This window comes from Patiria miniata, unplaced genomic scaffold (assembly GCF_015706575.1).
Source record: "Patiria miniata isolate m_02_andy unplaced genomic scaffold, ASM1570657v1 HiC_scaffold_25, whole genome shotgun sequence".
NCBI classification, from domain to species: Eukaryota; Metazoa; Echinodermata; class Asteroidea; order Valvatida; family Asterinidae; genus Patiria; species Patiria miniata.
In genome coordinates, this window is record NW_024037064.1 from 10,764,454 (window position 1) to 10,780,934 (window position 16,481).

At 40.6% G+C, this 16,481-nt stretch overlaps 1 protein-coding gene across 3 annotated transcripts in view; it reads left to right on the top strand.

The window, feature by feature from the left end:
* The window catches only part of LOC119732952, a 243,974-nt gene that overhangs the window by 154,851 nt on the left and 72,642 nt on the right, over nucleotides 1-16,481 (top strand). For all 3 annotated transcript variants that reach the window (XR_005271660.1, XM_038206534.1, XM_038206535.1), the window contains 17 exons: nucleotides 760-903; nucleotides 2,337-2,486; nucleotides 2,659-2,757; nucleotides 3,224-3,376; nucleotides 4,520-4,660; nucleotides 5,411-5,503; nucleotides 6,381-6,533; nucleotides 8,025-8,165; nucleotides 8,952-9,050; nucleotides 9,744-9,896; nucleotides 10,548-10,688; nucleotides 10,918-11,016; nucleotides 11,797-11,946; nucleotides 12,568-12,717; nucleotides 13,809-13,907; nucleotides 14,711-14,866; nucleotides 15,138-15,281. Coding sequence is in view for 2 of the 3 variants with exons in the window: in XM_038206534.1 (XP_038062462.1) it covers nucleotides 760-903; nucleotides 2,337-2,486; nucleotides 2,659-2,757; nucleotides 3,224-3,376; nucleotides 4,520-4,660; nucleotides 5,411-5,503; nucleotides 6,381-6,533; nucleotides 8,025-8,165; nucleotides 8,952-9,050; nucleotides 9,744-9,896; nucleotides 10,548-10,688; nucleotides 10,918-11,016; nucleotides 11,797-11,946; nucleotides 12,568-12,717; nucleotides 13,809-13,907; nucleotides 14,711-14,866; nucleotides 15,138-15,281 (2,265 nt within the window). In the remaining variant the exon portion in view is untranslated. The remainder of the gene's footprint in view (nucleotides 1-759; nucleotides 904-2,336; nucleotides 2,487-2,658; nucleotides 2,758-3,223; nucleotides 3,377-4,519; nucleotides 4,661-5,410; nucleotides 5,504-6,380; nucleotides 6,534-8,024; nucleotides 8,166-8,951; nucleotides 9,051-9,743; nucleotides 9,897-10,547; nucleotides 10,689-10,917; nucleotides 11,017-11,796; nucleotides 11,947-12,567; nucleotides 12,718-13,808; nucleotides 13,908-14,710; nucleotides 14,867-15,137; nucleotides 15,282-16,481) is intronic.

Here is a 16,481-nt window from a genome sequence, read left to right on the forward strand (position 1 = left end):
TTTCGGCGGCATAACCACGCTCTTCTCCTGAAGATGCAGCGTCCTACGCCAAATGTACATTAGTCTTGTGTTGCTTGGTTCACACATGTATACTCTCATGATGCATGTGGGCATAAAGAGTACAGCTAGAACAATGCAATATGGCATTGGAGAGGCGCATGTGTTGTTGCCAACGTGCACAGTAGGTGGAGCTTGACTCTTTAGTCACTCTAGCGAAACCACCAGAGCGCTCTGTGGTTTTATTGAATTTCTAGTGAATAAACACAATGTACTACAATGTAATACAGATGCTGACAGGATTATGTGGGCGTTCCTAATACAGTGCACCAGCAAGAGGTTGCCGCAGAGAGTCAATTTTTCAACTTTATTGTTGACAGAAACATGGCGGACTTGCTGCGATTTGAACCAATAGTAGACAACTTGACAGCATTTTTGATAGATCGAGGCAACGCATTCTTCCGTCTCACAAAAAAACACCACATCTTGATAAAAAGAAAAATAGAAAAAGATGCTTGAATCATACACTTACGAACCTACTGACCGGACAAACTAACATTTTTAAGCGTCCGGCGCCATTGAAAATTTGTTGACCGTCTCCCACAATGCACTGCGAAAAATTGACTCTCTGTGGTAACCTCTTCGAGGCGCACTTTACTGGGAATTTGCCTGTATTGATCTTTCAATTACAAATCAAGTGAATAGAATATTGTGCTCTGGGAGCAGTTTTACCAGGCTTGCCTTGACTTATTCATCTTGTAGTTGGTGTGTTCCTGACCATCCGACGCCCACCTAAGCAGGTCTTTGACGTGGGTGAGGACGTCGAACTGACCTGCGAAGTGTCCAAGAACAGCCCCTTTGAAAACCCTCAATGGCTGGATCAGTTTGATGCCAAAATTGACGAAGGTAAATCAAAACTGTTAAGTAATAATTTAAGAATTATTGCAGTACATACTCAAGTCACACTTTTGACATTGCGAGTAACCTCCACTAGAAACTTCTGAGAGAAAACAGCCAATGTAACTGTAAACTGGCCAGCCCTCTAATCTATCTTAATCCTTTGTCCAAAACGATGGCTTTGTAATCACTAATAGTGTAATGAAGCCACATATTGACAAGTGCAGGGGATTAGCAGCAGTATCTGATAACAGGGGCCAGTTTGTTGACAAAGGGATTAAACAGTGTACCGCTAGAAGTACTGTATTCTTTCCGAGTTTACAGGCCCTAACTCGGAAAGCTGCTAGAAGCACTTACACCTCATGGACGACACTGACTCTCGAGTCAAAATTGACAATGACTCATACTCAACATGTCAGACTCAGAATAGATGTTAGTGACTTGAACTCGGCAGCAAAATGACAAATATGCCCCATTTTTAATATGAAGAATAGAAGAATATTTCTTGCATATTAATAGTTATTGAATTGAATTTTTTAAATTTTTATATTAACCTGTACATTTCATTTTCTTCCATAGTTATAACAAATTACAAATGAATGTGCCACTCTTTACACGCATAGTAAGCCAGTTGGGTATTTCAATGATATGGTCATGGAGCGAAGGAACATGAACACGCAATGAGACGGTCGCGCAACGCTCGCGGGATTATTACAAGCAGAATGGGCATACAGTGGAACGTCGCTATACCAAACGCCGCTATACCGAACATTCAGCTATACCGAACATCAGCCTTGGCTCCCAAGTTTTGTGTACAAAACGTACCGACCATTGTTGTTTGAAATATCAACAGAAGAGCAACAAATGGCTTTTTTTAAAAACTGTGTAATTACATGATTCAATAGTCGCACGCGTTCGAAGTCGTCTTCTAGTAACTACCAGGGTGTACTTCTGAAGTTCTGCTACGGAATTGAAAATATTAATGGACAAGTTTGGCGACTCTGCCCGTGGTTTGTAAATGCAACCACACAATAACAATGAGAAAAAGAGGGCGCCACGAATGTGTGAAAATCGCTATACCGAACGAGCACTATTACAAACAATTTCTGTGGATCCCACGATGTTCGTTATAGAGACGTTCCACTGTATACGTAACATTGTGATTACAAGACGCTTCCATTTCATCCCGAATGACCTTTGACCTGGACTACTTCATCGAGATACCGAACTGGATCATTCCCATGAAAGTGGTTTCGGATTTCATTTCTTGAATTGTTAAGTGACTCGTAACTTTGACTCAACCCAAAATGACTCGTGACTTGAACTCACACTCGGCTCAAACAACTTGGAACTCTCAATCAGACTTGGCATCGAGAACTCAGTGTAGAGGTTTGAGGACTCGAATACAAGTCTGGATACCTGACTTCATTTTCTTTGCCTAGGAATCCTGAATGAAGTGATCGGCACTCGCAACATGGACCAGTTCACCACACAGCTGATCATCCACAACATCCAACTGAATGACAGAGGGGACTACACGTGCATGGTGGGACCCATACGCCAAACAGTGACACTCTTGGTGCAAGGGGAAGGTAAGGGGAGGAGCTTATATTAATTGGGGGGGGGATTAGCAAAAGCATTAATAGAGAGACTTTCTTTTACCAATCTGGGCATGCTATCACTTTTATCACAGAGGCTTCCTGCAGTTTTAACATTTGTATTTATTTATGAATGTAAGCTTGATCATAATCTGTTCACTTTCAGAGAGTCGTTGTCCCATGGCCTGCATGAATGGCGGCACCTGTGTGAACCAAGTGTGTCTGTGCCCCGAGGGATGGTATGGGACCGAGTGCCAAACACCAGGTATGTCTTATTGCCCCCCCCCCCCCCCCCAGTATTGGGAATGTCATTTTCTTGAGCAGCTATGACCTTTTTTCTTTGTTTAAAAAAAAATTGTCATCACGAACCCAAGAATGCTGCCGCTGTAATGTAATTCATAATGCTGACTAGGTTTGACTGGTTTCAACCTGTTTCAACTGGTTCCAACTGGTTCCAACTGGTTTCAGTTCACTTCTTGCATTTGGTTGTTTCATCTAAATTGCTGAACCTCCCTGTAATGCAAACCCATGCTAAATAAAATTGACTTGTTCTGACTTGTTCGAACTAATTTCAACTGGTTCTAACTGGTTTCAGTCCATTCCTTGCAGTTGGTAGCTCCATCCAAATTACCCAGCCCCTGTGCAGTGTAAACCCATGAGATCAACATTTTTTCTGATTGGTTCCAACTAGATAAAACTGGTTCAAACTGGTCTCGTTCCATTCCTTGCAGTGGGCGGTTTCATCCAAATTGTCCAACCCCCTGGTCAGGTGATTGGCATTGGCATGGATATCGCCTTCCTCTGCCAAGTCGTCGACGGCGACCATTTTGTCATCAATCCTGAATGGCAGTACCGCAGCACCAAAATACCCGAAGCTATCCCAGGTAAAGATACTACTCTAAACTTGTAGCCACAAATTACTTGACTATGGCTAGTAACTGGATATGCAGTGGTCTCTCAACTGGATAGTCTCAGAACAACCATTATGTTGTTATAATAATAATAATAACCAAGTCTTATATAGCGCACGTATCTACCAACAATTAGGTACTCAAGGCGCTGGAAATTATGTCCATTAATAGAGAAAGGTAAATAAAGTATATGAGAAATATGAGACCCATTATGTAGCACCTTATAAGGGTTGACAAGGTGTTGCAGCGTATATTGCAGCCACTGCCAGAAACACCGGGGCAAACCCCTTCTCTTAGTGATGAGTGTTACTGGGTTCTTTAACGTGCATTACACAACACACGGGACCTACAGCTTTACGTCCCATCCGAAGGACGAAGCAATAATGGTTCAGTGCCTTGCTCAAGAGCACAAGCACCATGTTCCCACGGCCAGGATTCGAACTCATGTACCACGGCACACAAATCGAACACAGTAACCATTGGACCACAGCACCCACATGTTAGATGAATGACCACTGAAGCTATGCAAGTAATAATGATAATGTGGTGCTTATAAAGTGCTTTATACCAAAGGTCTCACAGCGCTTCACAATTATTACCACTGTTCATCATGCGACCAGTTTTTGCAGCAACTCCAGATCAGCTCATTCTGGTCTCTACTTCCACAGATATCCATTTATACTCCTTGGTGGAGAGAGACAATTGTAATAATGTGTCTTGCCCAAGAGCACAAGCACCATGTTCCTTGTCAGTGCTCAAACCCACGTACCATGGCACAAGAGTCAAACACCTAAACCTTTGGGCGCAACTCATCAGCTCATCTAAGCACCACATACACTGCATGGCTTGGTCCATCCTTAGAGTATCCTTACTGTGGATGGCTTTACTATTTTCTTGCTATTTTGGTTCATTAAATGAAGAATTTTAAAACGCAATTAATGCTATTTTATTACCTATTAGAATCCCGCTCTCTTCTGGCTGCCCACAGACGGTTTCGACTGGTTGTACACACTTTTTGTTTTAATTGGAAAAATCGCGGTTTGAAATAAACACTTCAAATGCAGAATTTAATTATGGTCTTGTATTGTTATTATTATTATTATCATTTTTTTTAAGGTGAAACCAATCGTGTGCTTGTTGAGAAAGTGTCTCCGCTAGTCACACAGCTTATCATCCGTGATCTCACCATGGATGACTTGGGCGTCTATTACTGCTTCGCCAGACCTCTCTCAGCATCATTTGAGTTGACTGTTTCAGGTACTCAGCATTTTCTTTTCCTCAAGAATACATACCAATTTAATGAAAGAAGCCTTACCCAAAGTGATAAGTGAATATAGTAAAATGTAACTTATTAAAGTGAAGTCTGTCACGAGAAAATGTGGCCCATCAGGACAGCGTTTATCTCTGGTTTCAGTAGCATGAAACGACTGATAATATTTCTATTCCCCATGGATGGGATGCCAGTCCATCGCAGGTTACTCCCCAGCTAATGCCGGTACCCATTTATACTCTTGGGTGGAGAGAAGCAAGTGGGTTAAAGTGGCTTGCCCAAAGACACATCATATGGCCAGCACCTGGATTCGAACTCGTACTCTGATCATGAGTCACGGACCCTAGCTAACTACTAGGCCACACTCCCCCAAAGTGCATATTGGACTGGTATCAACTACCTTGTGAAAGTATTCCACCTGAAATGGAATCGTTCAGAAGAAAACAAACAAACAAGGTGTGTTCAAAATAAGGTGTCCGCAAAGGAATGTCAGCAAAGGAATCCAGTTATGAGACCCAAGGAAATTATGCACATGTTTTCTTTGTTTACTCAAAATGTCAAGTAGCCACTAAGCTAAAACTTCAACAGGTTAGTTGTTACACACCCTGATCAACATTTTGAGCAATTCTGTCGCTACACATATAAAACATTGCACATAAAGCTAATGATTGGATGTTTCTTCACAAACAAATCTATTTTGTTTGCATGATGCCTGTGTTTTTCCATCCCCCGTGCAGTGTGTGATCCCCCATGTCTGAATGGAGGAAACTGTGTTAATGGCCGTTGTGTTTGTCTGCAAGGCATGACTGGTCCCCTGTGTGAAATACCAGGTTAGTTTGCACTCCTGAAAATAAAAGGAAATTGTTGATTTCTTTTTCTAAGGTCAGGCTTAATAATGATTGTATGTGGTAATAGATCTGAAATTGTATTGGTTGCGAACTGTTCGCATGATGTATTGCAAACGTTTTAAAAAAAATTCCTGATCAATTTGCATGTATTAATTTGCATTGTCGTGTAATTGGGTAAAAATTGTGTAACTATTGGGGAAGATTTCATTACCGACACCTCAAACTGACTCGCGGTGTTGCATGAATACTCAGCACGCACGCGTACTTTACAAAACCGCATAATTTTGGTTTTCACGAACTGACACCCTAGTGCTGCATGCGCACACTCTATAGACTTCCGTTTTCACGAACTGAAACCTGTCTTAATTTCACCAGTTTATGTTTTTAATTAAATGTTTCTGTAACCCGACAAGTACTCTAATGGAGTATAATTCGTGTCGAACCTTTCAAAGTGTTTTTCTCTGATTTGTGTGTGTGAGAAAACCAAAACTATTCTGTTACGTGTCACTGTACGAAGTACACGCGCACACCTGCATGTCAGTTTTAATTATTGATTATTATAGTTTTCATGAAATGAGAGCAAACAGCGCGAGCTGTTAGATCGTGAAACCGGCAACGAATTTGCCCAAGAGTGTCGGTAGATGTATGTTGAACAACATTGGGCAAAAAAAAAACACCTTTTCATAACTATTGTACAATGGACGTGTTTAATCATAGTTCATTCCTTTATTCTTTTCAGTTCCTTCATTCAACTAGGACAAATGGGTTAACCACATTGAGGAAAAACTATGTATTTGTATTTTTGTAAAGCAGAAAAAATATATGTATGAAATAAAATCTGAAGATTTATACTTTTCAGTTGACGGCTTCATCACGATTGAAGTCCCTGAGGACCAAGTACCAGTCATTGGTGGGCAGGTCGTGTACATCTGTGAGGTGCCAGACACCAGCTCATACGGGGCACCAGTGTGGATCACGGCACAGGGTCGGGCCGTACCGTCAGCAGAACAAGGTTTGTCTAATTCAGTCACACCCTGATATACATCCCCCCCCCCCCGAAAAAAAAAGGAAAAAGATGCCAAGACAGTAATAGTCTGTTTAACCCATAGCACCTATAAAGTGGAACACCGGTATCGGGGGATCCACAAAAATTGTTCGTAATAGCGATCGTTCGGTATAGCATTTTAAACTGCGAGTGCTCCCGTACTCAGTTTTCAATAAATAGCACCCTTCAGAACTTCACCCTGCATGCCCTGGTACTTCTAGGTACTGAAAGATGACTTTGAACACATGCCAACTATTGAATAATGTAATTACACAGACTGTGAGCAATTACTACCTACAGCAATGGGTGGCTTTCCCCTTCTATTCCTTGGGGAAATAATAGCCACTTGTCGCTCTTCTGTTGACATTTTTCAACAACAATATTTGGTACATTTTGTACACAAAAATCAAGAGCCAAGGACGATGTTTGGTATAGCCAAATGTTCGGTATAGCGGTGTTCGGTATAGCAACGTTCCACTTTACTACATTGTATATACATTGTGTTTATTCACTGAGGATTGAATGTACAATATCAATTCTCAATCCTGATTGGTCGATCCAAAGCAACCACAGTGTGATATTATATACCTAATGCCAGGGTCCATATCGCACTCCACGTATCGTGCTATTCTTAGTCGTACACTATTCATACTGCACTCCCGTGTAATTGACCTATGGCAGTTTGTGAGTTAATCACGCCCCTTAGACAACCATATGGAGTTTTTGTACATTAAGTTTTGTTTGTCTCAGATTTTGCGCATTTCGCGTCCATTTGTAAATCATGTAATTGATCAATATTTCACAAACTGCATAATGTGATTCTAATGCGATTCTACCGCGATAGGTCAATAGGACAACCGTTGAAAAGTTTGCGTACAGCGTGCTTGTTCCACTTTACCCCTTGTCAGTTTTGCTTGAAAATAAGATTGTTATCCCACTCACACTCGTGGCAAATAGAAAAATGTAATTTGACTGAATTCCATATACCACTTGGCCTTCAGTAACATGGTATATGGGACACAGAGGCACTTCCTTATCCATGTTTCACTCATGCTCGTAGGATAACTATAAATAGTGTCTTTATGTTTATCAAATTAGGTTTTGCCCTTCACTGACATATGATGCAGTACCCGCTGCTATATATGTACATCAGATTCAAACCAGCCAACCGATCCCTAGCTTAGTTTGGTGGTCGAATGGTAAGAAATCTGCACTAGAAAGCAGGAGGTTGTGGGTTCGAGTCCCACCCGATTGATTTTTTCCAACTTTAACTCGGGAGGTAACACACTGAGTATACAGTGTTTATACATCGGTGGAGGGCAAAACCTAATTTGCTTTACATCACCCCGACGCAAAATTCCATCTTATGAATAGTTAATGCGTTACCCGCTGCGATGTACAGAGTATGAAACACTTTATGCTATGCTTCATGCTATGAAACGCATGTTTATTTGTCAGACTCTAGTGTACGCGTCAGCTCCAACCAAGGCACATCTTTCAGTACAGTGTTGAACATCAACAACCTTCAAATTGAAGACCTAGCCAGCTATACCTGCATAGTCGGCCCAGTGAGGCACCCACTGGTCATTGAACTGCCTGGTAAGTATTAGAGCTGTGCATTTTCGAATAATTTAGTATTTGATTACTTGAAACTGCGTTTGTCCGAATATTGAAATATTCGAAACTCTGTAGTGAAGTTTACACATGCAACTGCATGCATGCGACACCTGTCAAAAGCTGCATGTGAAGTGCGTCGGTTATAATTTGCACTGGATGATCGATGTTATTGGCCGCAGGACTTTTTGGCAGTAAAGTATTTTATAACTGTCATTGGCTTTAACCTGCTAAAAGGATGTGAAGAATAACCGCTGTTAACAAAAAAGGGTATTGTCAACAAAATGTGGCATCGGACAATAAAGCGCAGCAACCTTATGATTAAAATAACATCACAGTCGTGTGTGTACATGCATAGTTTTTTTTATCTATTGAATTCAAACCAACAACAGTTATTTGAACATTCGGTTAATGATCAAAACAGCCATAGTAAGTTTACATGTAGTTTCCTCTAAACTTGTTTTTATAGCCCAAAATATATTAGCAGAGAATAAGCGCAATATCATGTAGCTTCTAAATGGAAATAAAAGAAATCAAGTTACTATGTTTAGCAAAAGGGAGCTGAAACAGTTATTCCAATGCACTATACATTGCATGTAACTTTCTGGGAAAAACAAGTTGTAATAAACAAGTGAAATGCTGTGTTGTATTTAAAGCGTGTGACTATCAATCTGATAATCAATATTGGTAATCAATAATTAGAACAACTTTTTAAAATAAGGTTCGGTAGTTTTAGGACTGTAGTTGTTAATGTTACTTTTGTTCCCTCAGCGGATATATGCACACCCCCGTGCCTGAATGGTGGAACCTGTGTCGAAGGTCAATGTGAGTGTCCAGCAGGGCTGAATGGAACCCAGTGTGAACTGATAGGTGAGTAACAAATGAGTTATTACGTAACAAGTTGAATGAAAAATAAATATTGTTATGATATCACATCATCCTATTGTTTCACCAGAGACCAGCTTTATTGTCAAGAGCCCACCCATAGCCGAAATTCCCTACGTAGGTCTCATTTCCACCTCAATATTCTGTTATAGTCATTTGTTTTGACCAGTGACTGGCTTTATGGTTGTGAGACCAACCAGAGACCAGGTTCCTTATGTAGGTCTCAACGTCACCTTCATATTCCCTTATAGTCATTTTGTTTTGACCAGAGACTGGCTTTATGGTTGTTGTGAGTCCAACCAGAGACCAGGTTCCCTATGCAGGTCTCAATGTTACCTTCATATTCCCTTATAATCATTTTGTTTTGACCTATGGTTTCTTCAGAGACTGGCTGTATGATTGTGAGCCCACCCAGAGACCAGGTTCCCTATGCAGGTCTCAATGCCAACTTCATATTCCCTTATAATCATTTTGTTTTGACATATAGTTTCTTCAGAGACTGGCTGTATGATTGTGAGCCCACCCAGAGACTAGGTTCCGTATGTAGGTCTCAGTGTTACCTTCCTATTACCTTATAATCATCTTGTTTTGACCTACAGTTTCTTCATAGACTGGCTTTATGGTGGTGATATCATCTTAACCTTTTTATCATTTTGAGCTTACATGTTTTTTCTTCAGAAACTGGCTATATCGTTGTTAGCCCACCCAGAGGCCAGGTTTCCTATGTAGGTCTTAACATCACCTTCATATGCCTGGTGCCTGACGGCAACATCTACACAAACCCTGTGTGGCTGATGCCAACCGGTGAAGAGGTGGCGTTAGATGCTGGAGGTGAGTTCTGGCATCACTCTTGTTTTAGTGAAAGCTTTGAGTTGTATTTGCAGGGGACAAATTGAGTAGAAAAACAAGAGAACATCCATTCACTCAAACTCAAAAGTCAAAATTAAACTTAAGTAGCAGTAAAATTCTTCAAGTAATGGATTGCAAAGCGAGAATATTTATATTTTGTGCAAGTGGTATTTATACAAAATATGTAATGATCAGAACTGGTAACTTTGTTTCAAATAGTATCCCTGCTTCCCCCTCCCTCCCTCTTTTTAGCTGCAGATAGAAGCTCAATAAATCGTTATGTTTCTTTGTAAGTTAGTTAGTTAGTTAGTATATAGTCAGTTAGTTAAACGTTGACAGTGTATTGTTCCTATGTATTTTGACCGATGTCAACCAAACTTTGTCAAAACTATCAGCAGCCCAGCCCCAACATGTCACATGACCAAACTGGAATCAATTGGCGTCACTGGGTCAAAACCTGATTTTTTTTTACTCGTAACAATACTCCAGAAATTACATGGCACAATCACATGACTCATGCGTGAACACGAATTTGTTGGCCTGCAGCTTCTGAGCTCGAGCTTGTTTGAAAGTGTAACAGCTAGAAATGTGTCGGAACTTTTAATATGTTTTTCTCTGTCTTGCATTTTTTAGGTGGATTCAGTCGGATTTATTCGGACATTGTGTCTCCAGAAGCAACCAGTCTCAACTTTGTTGAATTGCAGCTCGGCGATTCCGGCACCTACGCCTGCAAAGTGGGGCCTGTGGTGTTCCCATACAGCGTTGTTGCTGTCGGTAAGTTAACTTTGAACGTCATCAACCCTTGACTAAACTTTTCCAACACCACCACCTCCCCCTTTATTGACGCAATTGTACACGATTTATTGTACCCTTCTACCCAACCCTTTTTCAAATTACTCGCTTTAAGGAATTTTCCAGCATCCCCTTGTTACATGACGCAGTTTTACATAATTTATTGCAAAGTATTTCTCATACCTTTTTTTTTTTCATTTTCAAAATGAAGTACCAGAATGTGAACCGCCATGCCGTTATGGTGGAACCTGTACAAATGGAATCTGCCAGTGTCCGTTCGGTTTCAAGGGGCAAATCTGTGAATTCATTGGTAAGTGTGGCCTACTTTCATCACCATTTTGACGAAGGTACAGGGATGTCAAAGTAGCAATTTTTTCAGTTTAGAGTGTTATCGCTTTTATTGTTCCGAACATCGCACTACAATATTCTGCATTTCTTTTAGAAGCAAACCTTACATAATATAACATTATTTTGTAAGTGGCCAACATTTTAATAAATGCATTTTATGTTTTCACCAACATGCTGTACACAAAGTGTATTAAGACAGAAAGGGTGTAAAAGTAGAGTAAATGAGATTTCAAACGGACTGGCATCTTTCATACGTTTTCAGATGGGCATGTGTTAACATAGGCACCTCTCCCTATTGCAAAGCACATTGCATAGAAGAGCGTAAAAGCCAATCAACTGGAATTTTCGCTTTCTCGATTGGAGGACACTTTTATTGATAACTTTGGCCAATTGACCACAGTTTCGATGATTATTACTGGGGTCTGTAGAAAGGTAAGCTGTGGGCGTTTTTTACTGGATAAGGGGGGAATGCAAAATTTAATAGGCTTTAACTTGAGGTTTACATCCAGGTTTACATCGAGGTTTAGATCGAGGTTTACCTCGAGGTATTACATTGTTTGACAGGGTTTTGTGGGGTACCTCGTGGTAAAACCTCGATTTACCCCTTGTTTAAATGTTGCTTTCTTCCCTTAAGATTTTGAAGAGTTTATGTCCAAAACGCGTTCCGTATATACATTGTTCAATAAATACCTGTGATTTCAAGCACCTTATTTAAAATTCTCTTGTGGTTGTTTTCTTACAGATTTCACAATAGAGATTGAGCAACCTCCCGAGCAGACTCCCGAGATTGGGGGCGAGGCAGAGTTCACTTGCATCATTGACAGCAGGAGTCCTTACACCAATCCAGTTTGGTTTGATCAAGATGGACAGCAAATTACTCCTGGTGGGGAAGGTACAAACGATGTTCCAGAGTTTCCATTATTCATCATCATTCATCAGACTGTTATCATCCACCCTCAAATTTCATGCCTGGATCCTCCATCTCCAAGTCTTCAATCTCATCCTTGAAGTTGAACCTTTAATATCATGCCTCAAACCTCAAGTTTCCACCTCAAAGCTGAAAACACAAATATCAGACCTCAAACTTAAACCTAAAACTTTATACCTTAAACCTCTTACCTCCAACTCTGAATCCTCTGACATTAAACCTCATATCCTCAAACCTCACATTCCATAACTCCCAAATCTTAAAACCCAAACCTCAATATTAAAACCTCAAAACTCACTCTTCAAACTTTTAACCTGAACCTCAAACCCTAAAATTTCAAATCCTCAAACCTCAAACCCCAATATCGAGATCTGCAATATCGTCTGTCAGACTTCAAATCCAAAGCTTCAAACCTCAATCGCCCACCTCGAACCTAAATTTTGAAGACATATTCGAGAATCTAACCTATTGGTTGTGGTGTGATTAACAGCAGTCTCCTGCACCTTGTCATTTCATTTGCCACAACATACTGATTTGCTTCTTTATGTTCATTTCAAGATTCCACTCATTCTGTATTTGTTGCAGACTCCTCTGATGGTTCTCCGCGAATCTTCATTGATCCTGTGGATGAGTTCTCAACCCGCATCGTTCTGCGCGACCTGGAGCTCAGTGACGGCGGCACCTACATGTGCAGCGTAGGGCCCATCCGGTCCACATTCACATTCATTGTCAGACGTGAGTGATAGAAATAATGCATGCATTCAGCATTCATGAATGAGCTCAACTTTAAACCTGAGATTTAGTTGCCACTAGCTTTCAACTCTTTGGTGTAGCCTATGGAGATCTGTGCATGTACAATAAAAGTGGAGTGCCGTGGCCTCGTGGTCTGAAGCATTGAACCCGAGGTCTGCCGATAATTCTGCAGCTTGTGGGTTTGAGTCCAGCCTGGTGTTGAGGTGCGTGTGTCCTTGGGCAAGGCGCTTTGTCACTCATTGCTTCTCCAAAACCAGGAGTAAATGGGTACCTGTGAGGTCAGAGATGGTGATTGTGATTGATTTTAGCTGCTTTGTGCTGAAATGGCAGCATCGAGCTGTATAGTCCCTAGGGAGCTGAGATTGTCTTTCGAATGTTTCATTGGCCCAATGAGTTGGGTAGTAATTATGTAGCGCCTTGAGCACCAATACTGCTGGATACATGCACTTTGTAAACTGGCACTCACTGACCACTTATGAAGGCTCCATGTGAAGGACAGACACCAGTGTCATAGTTGAGTACATTTCCATGAGTACGAGTATGTACCTTTTTAAACAAATTACAATTCAAGCAAGAGAACATTTGCATGAGTACGAGTATGGGTACTTTGTTGCAAGTATGAGTACGATTAACTTGTAACAAAAAGCTGTATCCTGTTTTGATGGATCCCAGTTGGCTATTTTCAGGGTTTGCAGTGTTGTTAATGTTGCTCGTATCGTGACTTTGGGCGTGATCCTTGGTTACATGGCATATACAGGTCAATGGCTCAGTTGGTAGAGCTCGGAAATAGCAATCTGGAGGTTGCCTGTTGAAGCCCCGCTCCAGTCAATTTCTTTGTTCAACTCAAAATTAATTTCTTTCTTGTGAGTATGAGTACATTCTCATGAGTACGAGTAAGAAAAAATGTACTCAAGTATGAGTACCAATACGAGGACTACAACACTGAGGGACACATTAAATGTGTGCACTGGTTGGACCCGTATCATTTTTTGAAGAAGACAGGGTGTACAGAGTAATCCCTTGTAGACCACGTGGTATCTCCTCAGCCTAAAATGTAATTATTCTTTTTACAGAGCCCAACTGTGGTTTTGGTTGCTTCCATGGTGGAAGCTGTCTCGCTGGTGCCTGCCAGTGCCCTGAAGGCTTCACCGGCAACTACTGTGAGGTTCTGGGTAAGTCCAAGCAAACATGATCTCCATTTTGTGTTTAATTTCATCAATTTACATTCATATAATTGTTTTAATAGGGATATGGTTTTTTGACTACTGCAGAGTAGTACAGAATCATTGTAATGTGGTTGTTAACCAAGCCATGTGAGAAATCATGTTGATTGTGTCCTTGGGCAAGAAACTTTACTGCAATATGGATGATACAAAATAAAACAAAGCTGCCATTGGAGAAACTATTCCTTCTTTAACTGCAATGCACCATGCAAAATCTTCGGAGTATGGGTGTTAACCAAGCCATTGGAGAAAGCATGTTGGTTGTGTCCTTGGGCAAGAAACTTTACTGCAATATGGGTGATACAAGATAAAGCAATGCAACCATTGGAGAAACTACTCCTTCCTTAACTGCAATGCACCGTGCCAAAAAGTTGAAATACGTACTGTTAATATTAAGGGAATATACTTGTAATGAAATTTTGCATTAGAGAGATAATAATTTTGAAACTTGGGTTTTGCCCTACACAGGCATGCAACTTTTCCTTGGATCCGCTGATTTCATCGTTGTTTACTTCGCATGAATGCCATTACAAATTGAAAAACACTGCACAAAGGCTTGTGTGGTTTGGAATTTCCTTGTTTTTTTTCCTAAATTCCTGGTTGCATTCCTGCCTGCGCAATTTTAGTTTTATAAGGGCCCCTCTCAATTCATTTCCGGGACAACCTCCAGACAAGCGGGTAGAATCAATCACTTTTTCTGAATTAGTATTTTTTTAAATTAAAGATAGGAATGAATTCATTTCTTGCCTCAGTCCAAGAACCATTTGTTATCAAGATCGACGGTTCCGATGACCAACCCGATGTTGGGGACAGCATCAACTTTGTCTGCAGTGTGCCTGGAGGCAGTAACTATGGCAACCCAATCTGGTTGGATACCACAGGTGATGTCATCGTCAATCAAAACGAAGGTACGAAACTTGCTATAGAACTTGTGCATTTCAGAAGCCATCTTGAGGCGTGTTGTTTTATTCTTTGTATTTAAATACAGTGAAAAGGTACACTCATCAAAGATGAATTTAAAACACAGAATCTATAGAATCCTGAAAGCTTGGCTTCTAATTTTATCCAGAAGAATACATTGCATTTCTGGAGTTTCTTATTGGCCCCCATTACAGTATTTTCTGCCTTTGTTTGTTTGAACCGCAACTGATTTCGCATGCACACCCTTTCCATGTTCAGATGGTGGCTCCCTCAGACAGTTTGCAGAGCCTTTGTCATCGAGTGCCACTCGGCTTGTCTTCAACCAAATACAGACTGCTGATGCTGGAAACTACAGCTGCATTGTGGGATTGAACCGAGCCATCCTGTACATCAGCGTCCGAGGTAAAACCTGTCAAGGCTATAAAATAGAGTTGAATTCAAACCCATTCCAGGTCAATCACAAGTCAATCACTAGTCAATCACTAGTCAATCACAAGTGGATCACAAGTGAATCACAAGTCCAATCACAAGTCAATCACAAGTACAATCACAAGTCAATAACTAGTCAATCACAAGTCAATCACAAGTCAATCACAGGCAATCACTGGTCAATCACAAGTCAATCACAGGTCAATCACTGGTCAATCACAAGTCTATCACAAGTCAATAACTAGTCAATCACGAGTCAATCAGAAGTCAATCACATGGCAATCACAAGTCAATCTTATATCAAGTAAAAATTCAATCACAAGTCAATCATTAGTTAGTCCTAAGTCAAGTCACGTGGCTGGGTCTTACATAAGGATATATCTTCAAATGGGTATTCGGTAGTTGGTACATTTAGAAAAGCAATTAAATGAGTTCTACATATCGACGGTGTTTTCACGAAGTGACAAAAACCTTAATATCATGCAAAAAGGTCATTCCGAGATAATCGCCTTTGAAGTTAATCATTTTTTCAAAACACCTTTTCGACTAGTTTTTAGTTATGGATTTAGGAAATTCTTGCATTGTCAAGTAACATATGCTTTGTTCTTTGCTGATTCAAAGTTATTTATCAGAAGTCTCTCTTAATTAAACTGTAATTCATTAATAAAGACCAATTCAAGTTTTTATCAGTTCGTGAAAACAGCAAAACACAAAGGCCTCACTTTTTGTCCCATTAAGTTGTACACACTCTTCGTCACTTCGTGACAACATAAAACGTTCTAAGAAATTGTTACATTTGCACGTCTGACGTCACTGCAGCGCGCGCGCGTCTGTTCTTTATCGACATCGTTCACGGCGCGCGCGTCCACTCCCATCCTAACGCGTGTGAAGAGAAATGCATTTTTCCTCTGGCTCTGCTAACGAGGTAAGTTTTTGTCACTTCGTGAAAACAGAAAAACACATTTCAGGTATTTTGTCAAATGTTTGTTTTATGATAATCACAAAAGTAAACAATATTTTGCTTTGAAACTCGGCCAAATTCTTCTTTTTGTCACGTGCAATAAATTAGCCGACAAAAATCGAAATTGAAAATTTTTCGATTTTGCAGGTTTTGTCACTTCGTGAAAACATCGTCGATATGTTGAGGTGGTCTCAGAGAAGGCCAGCCTAGTG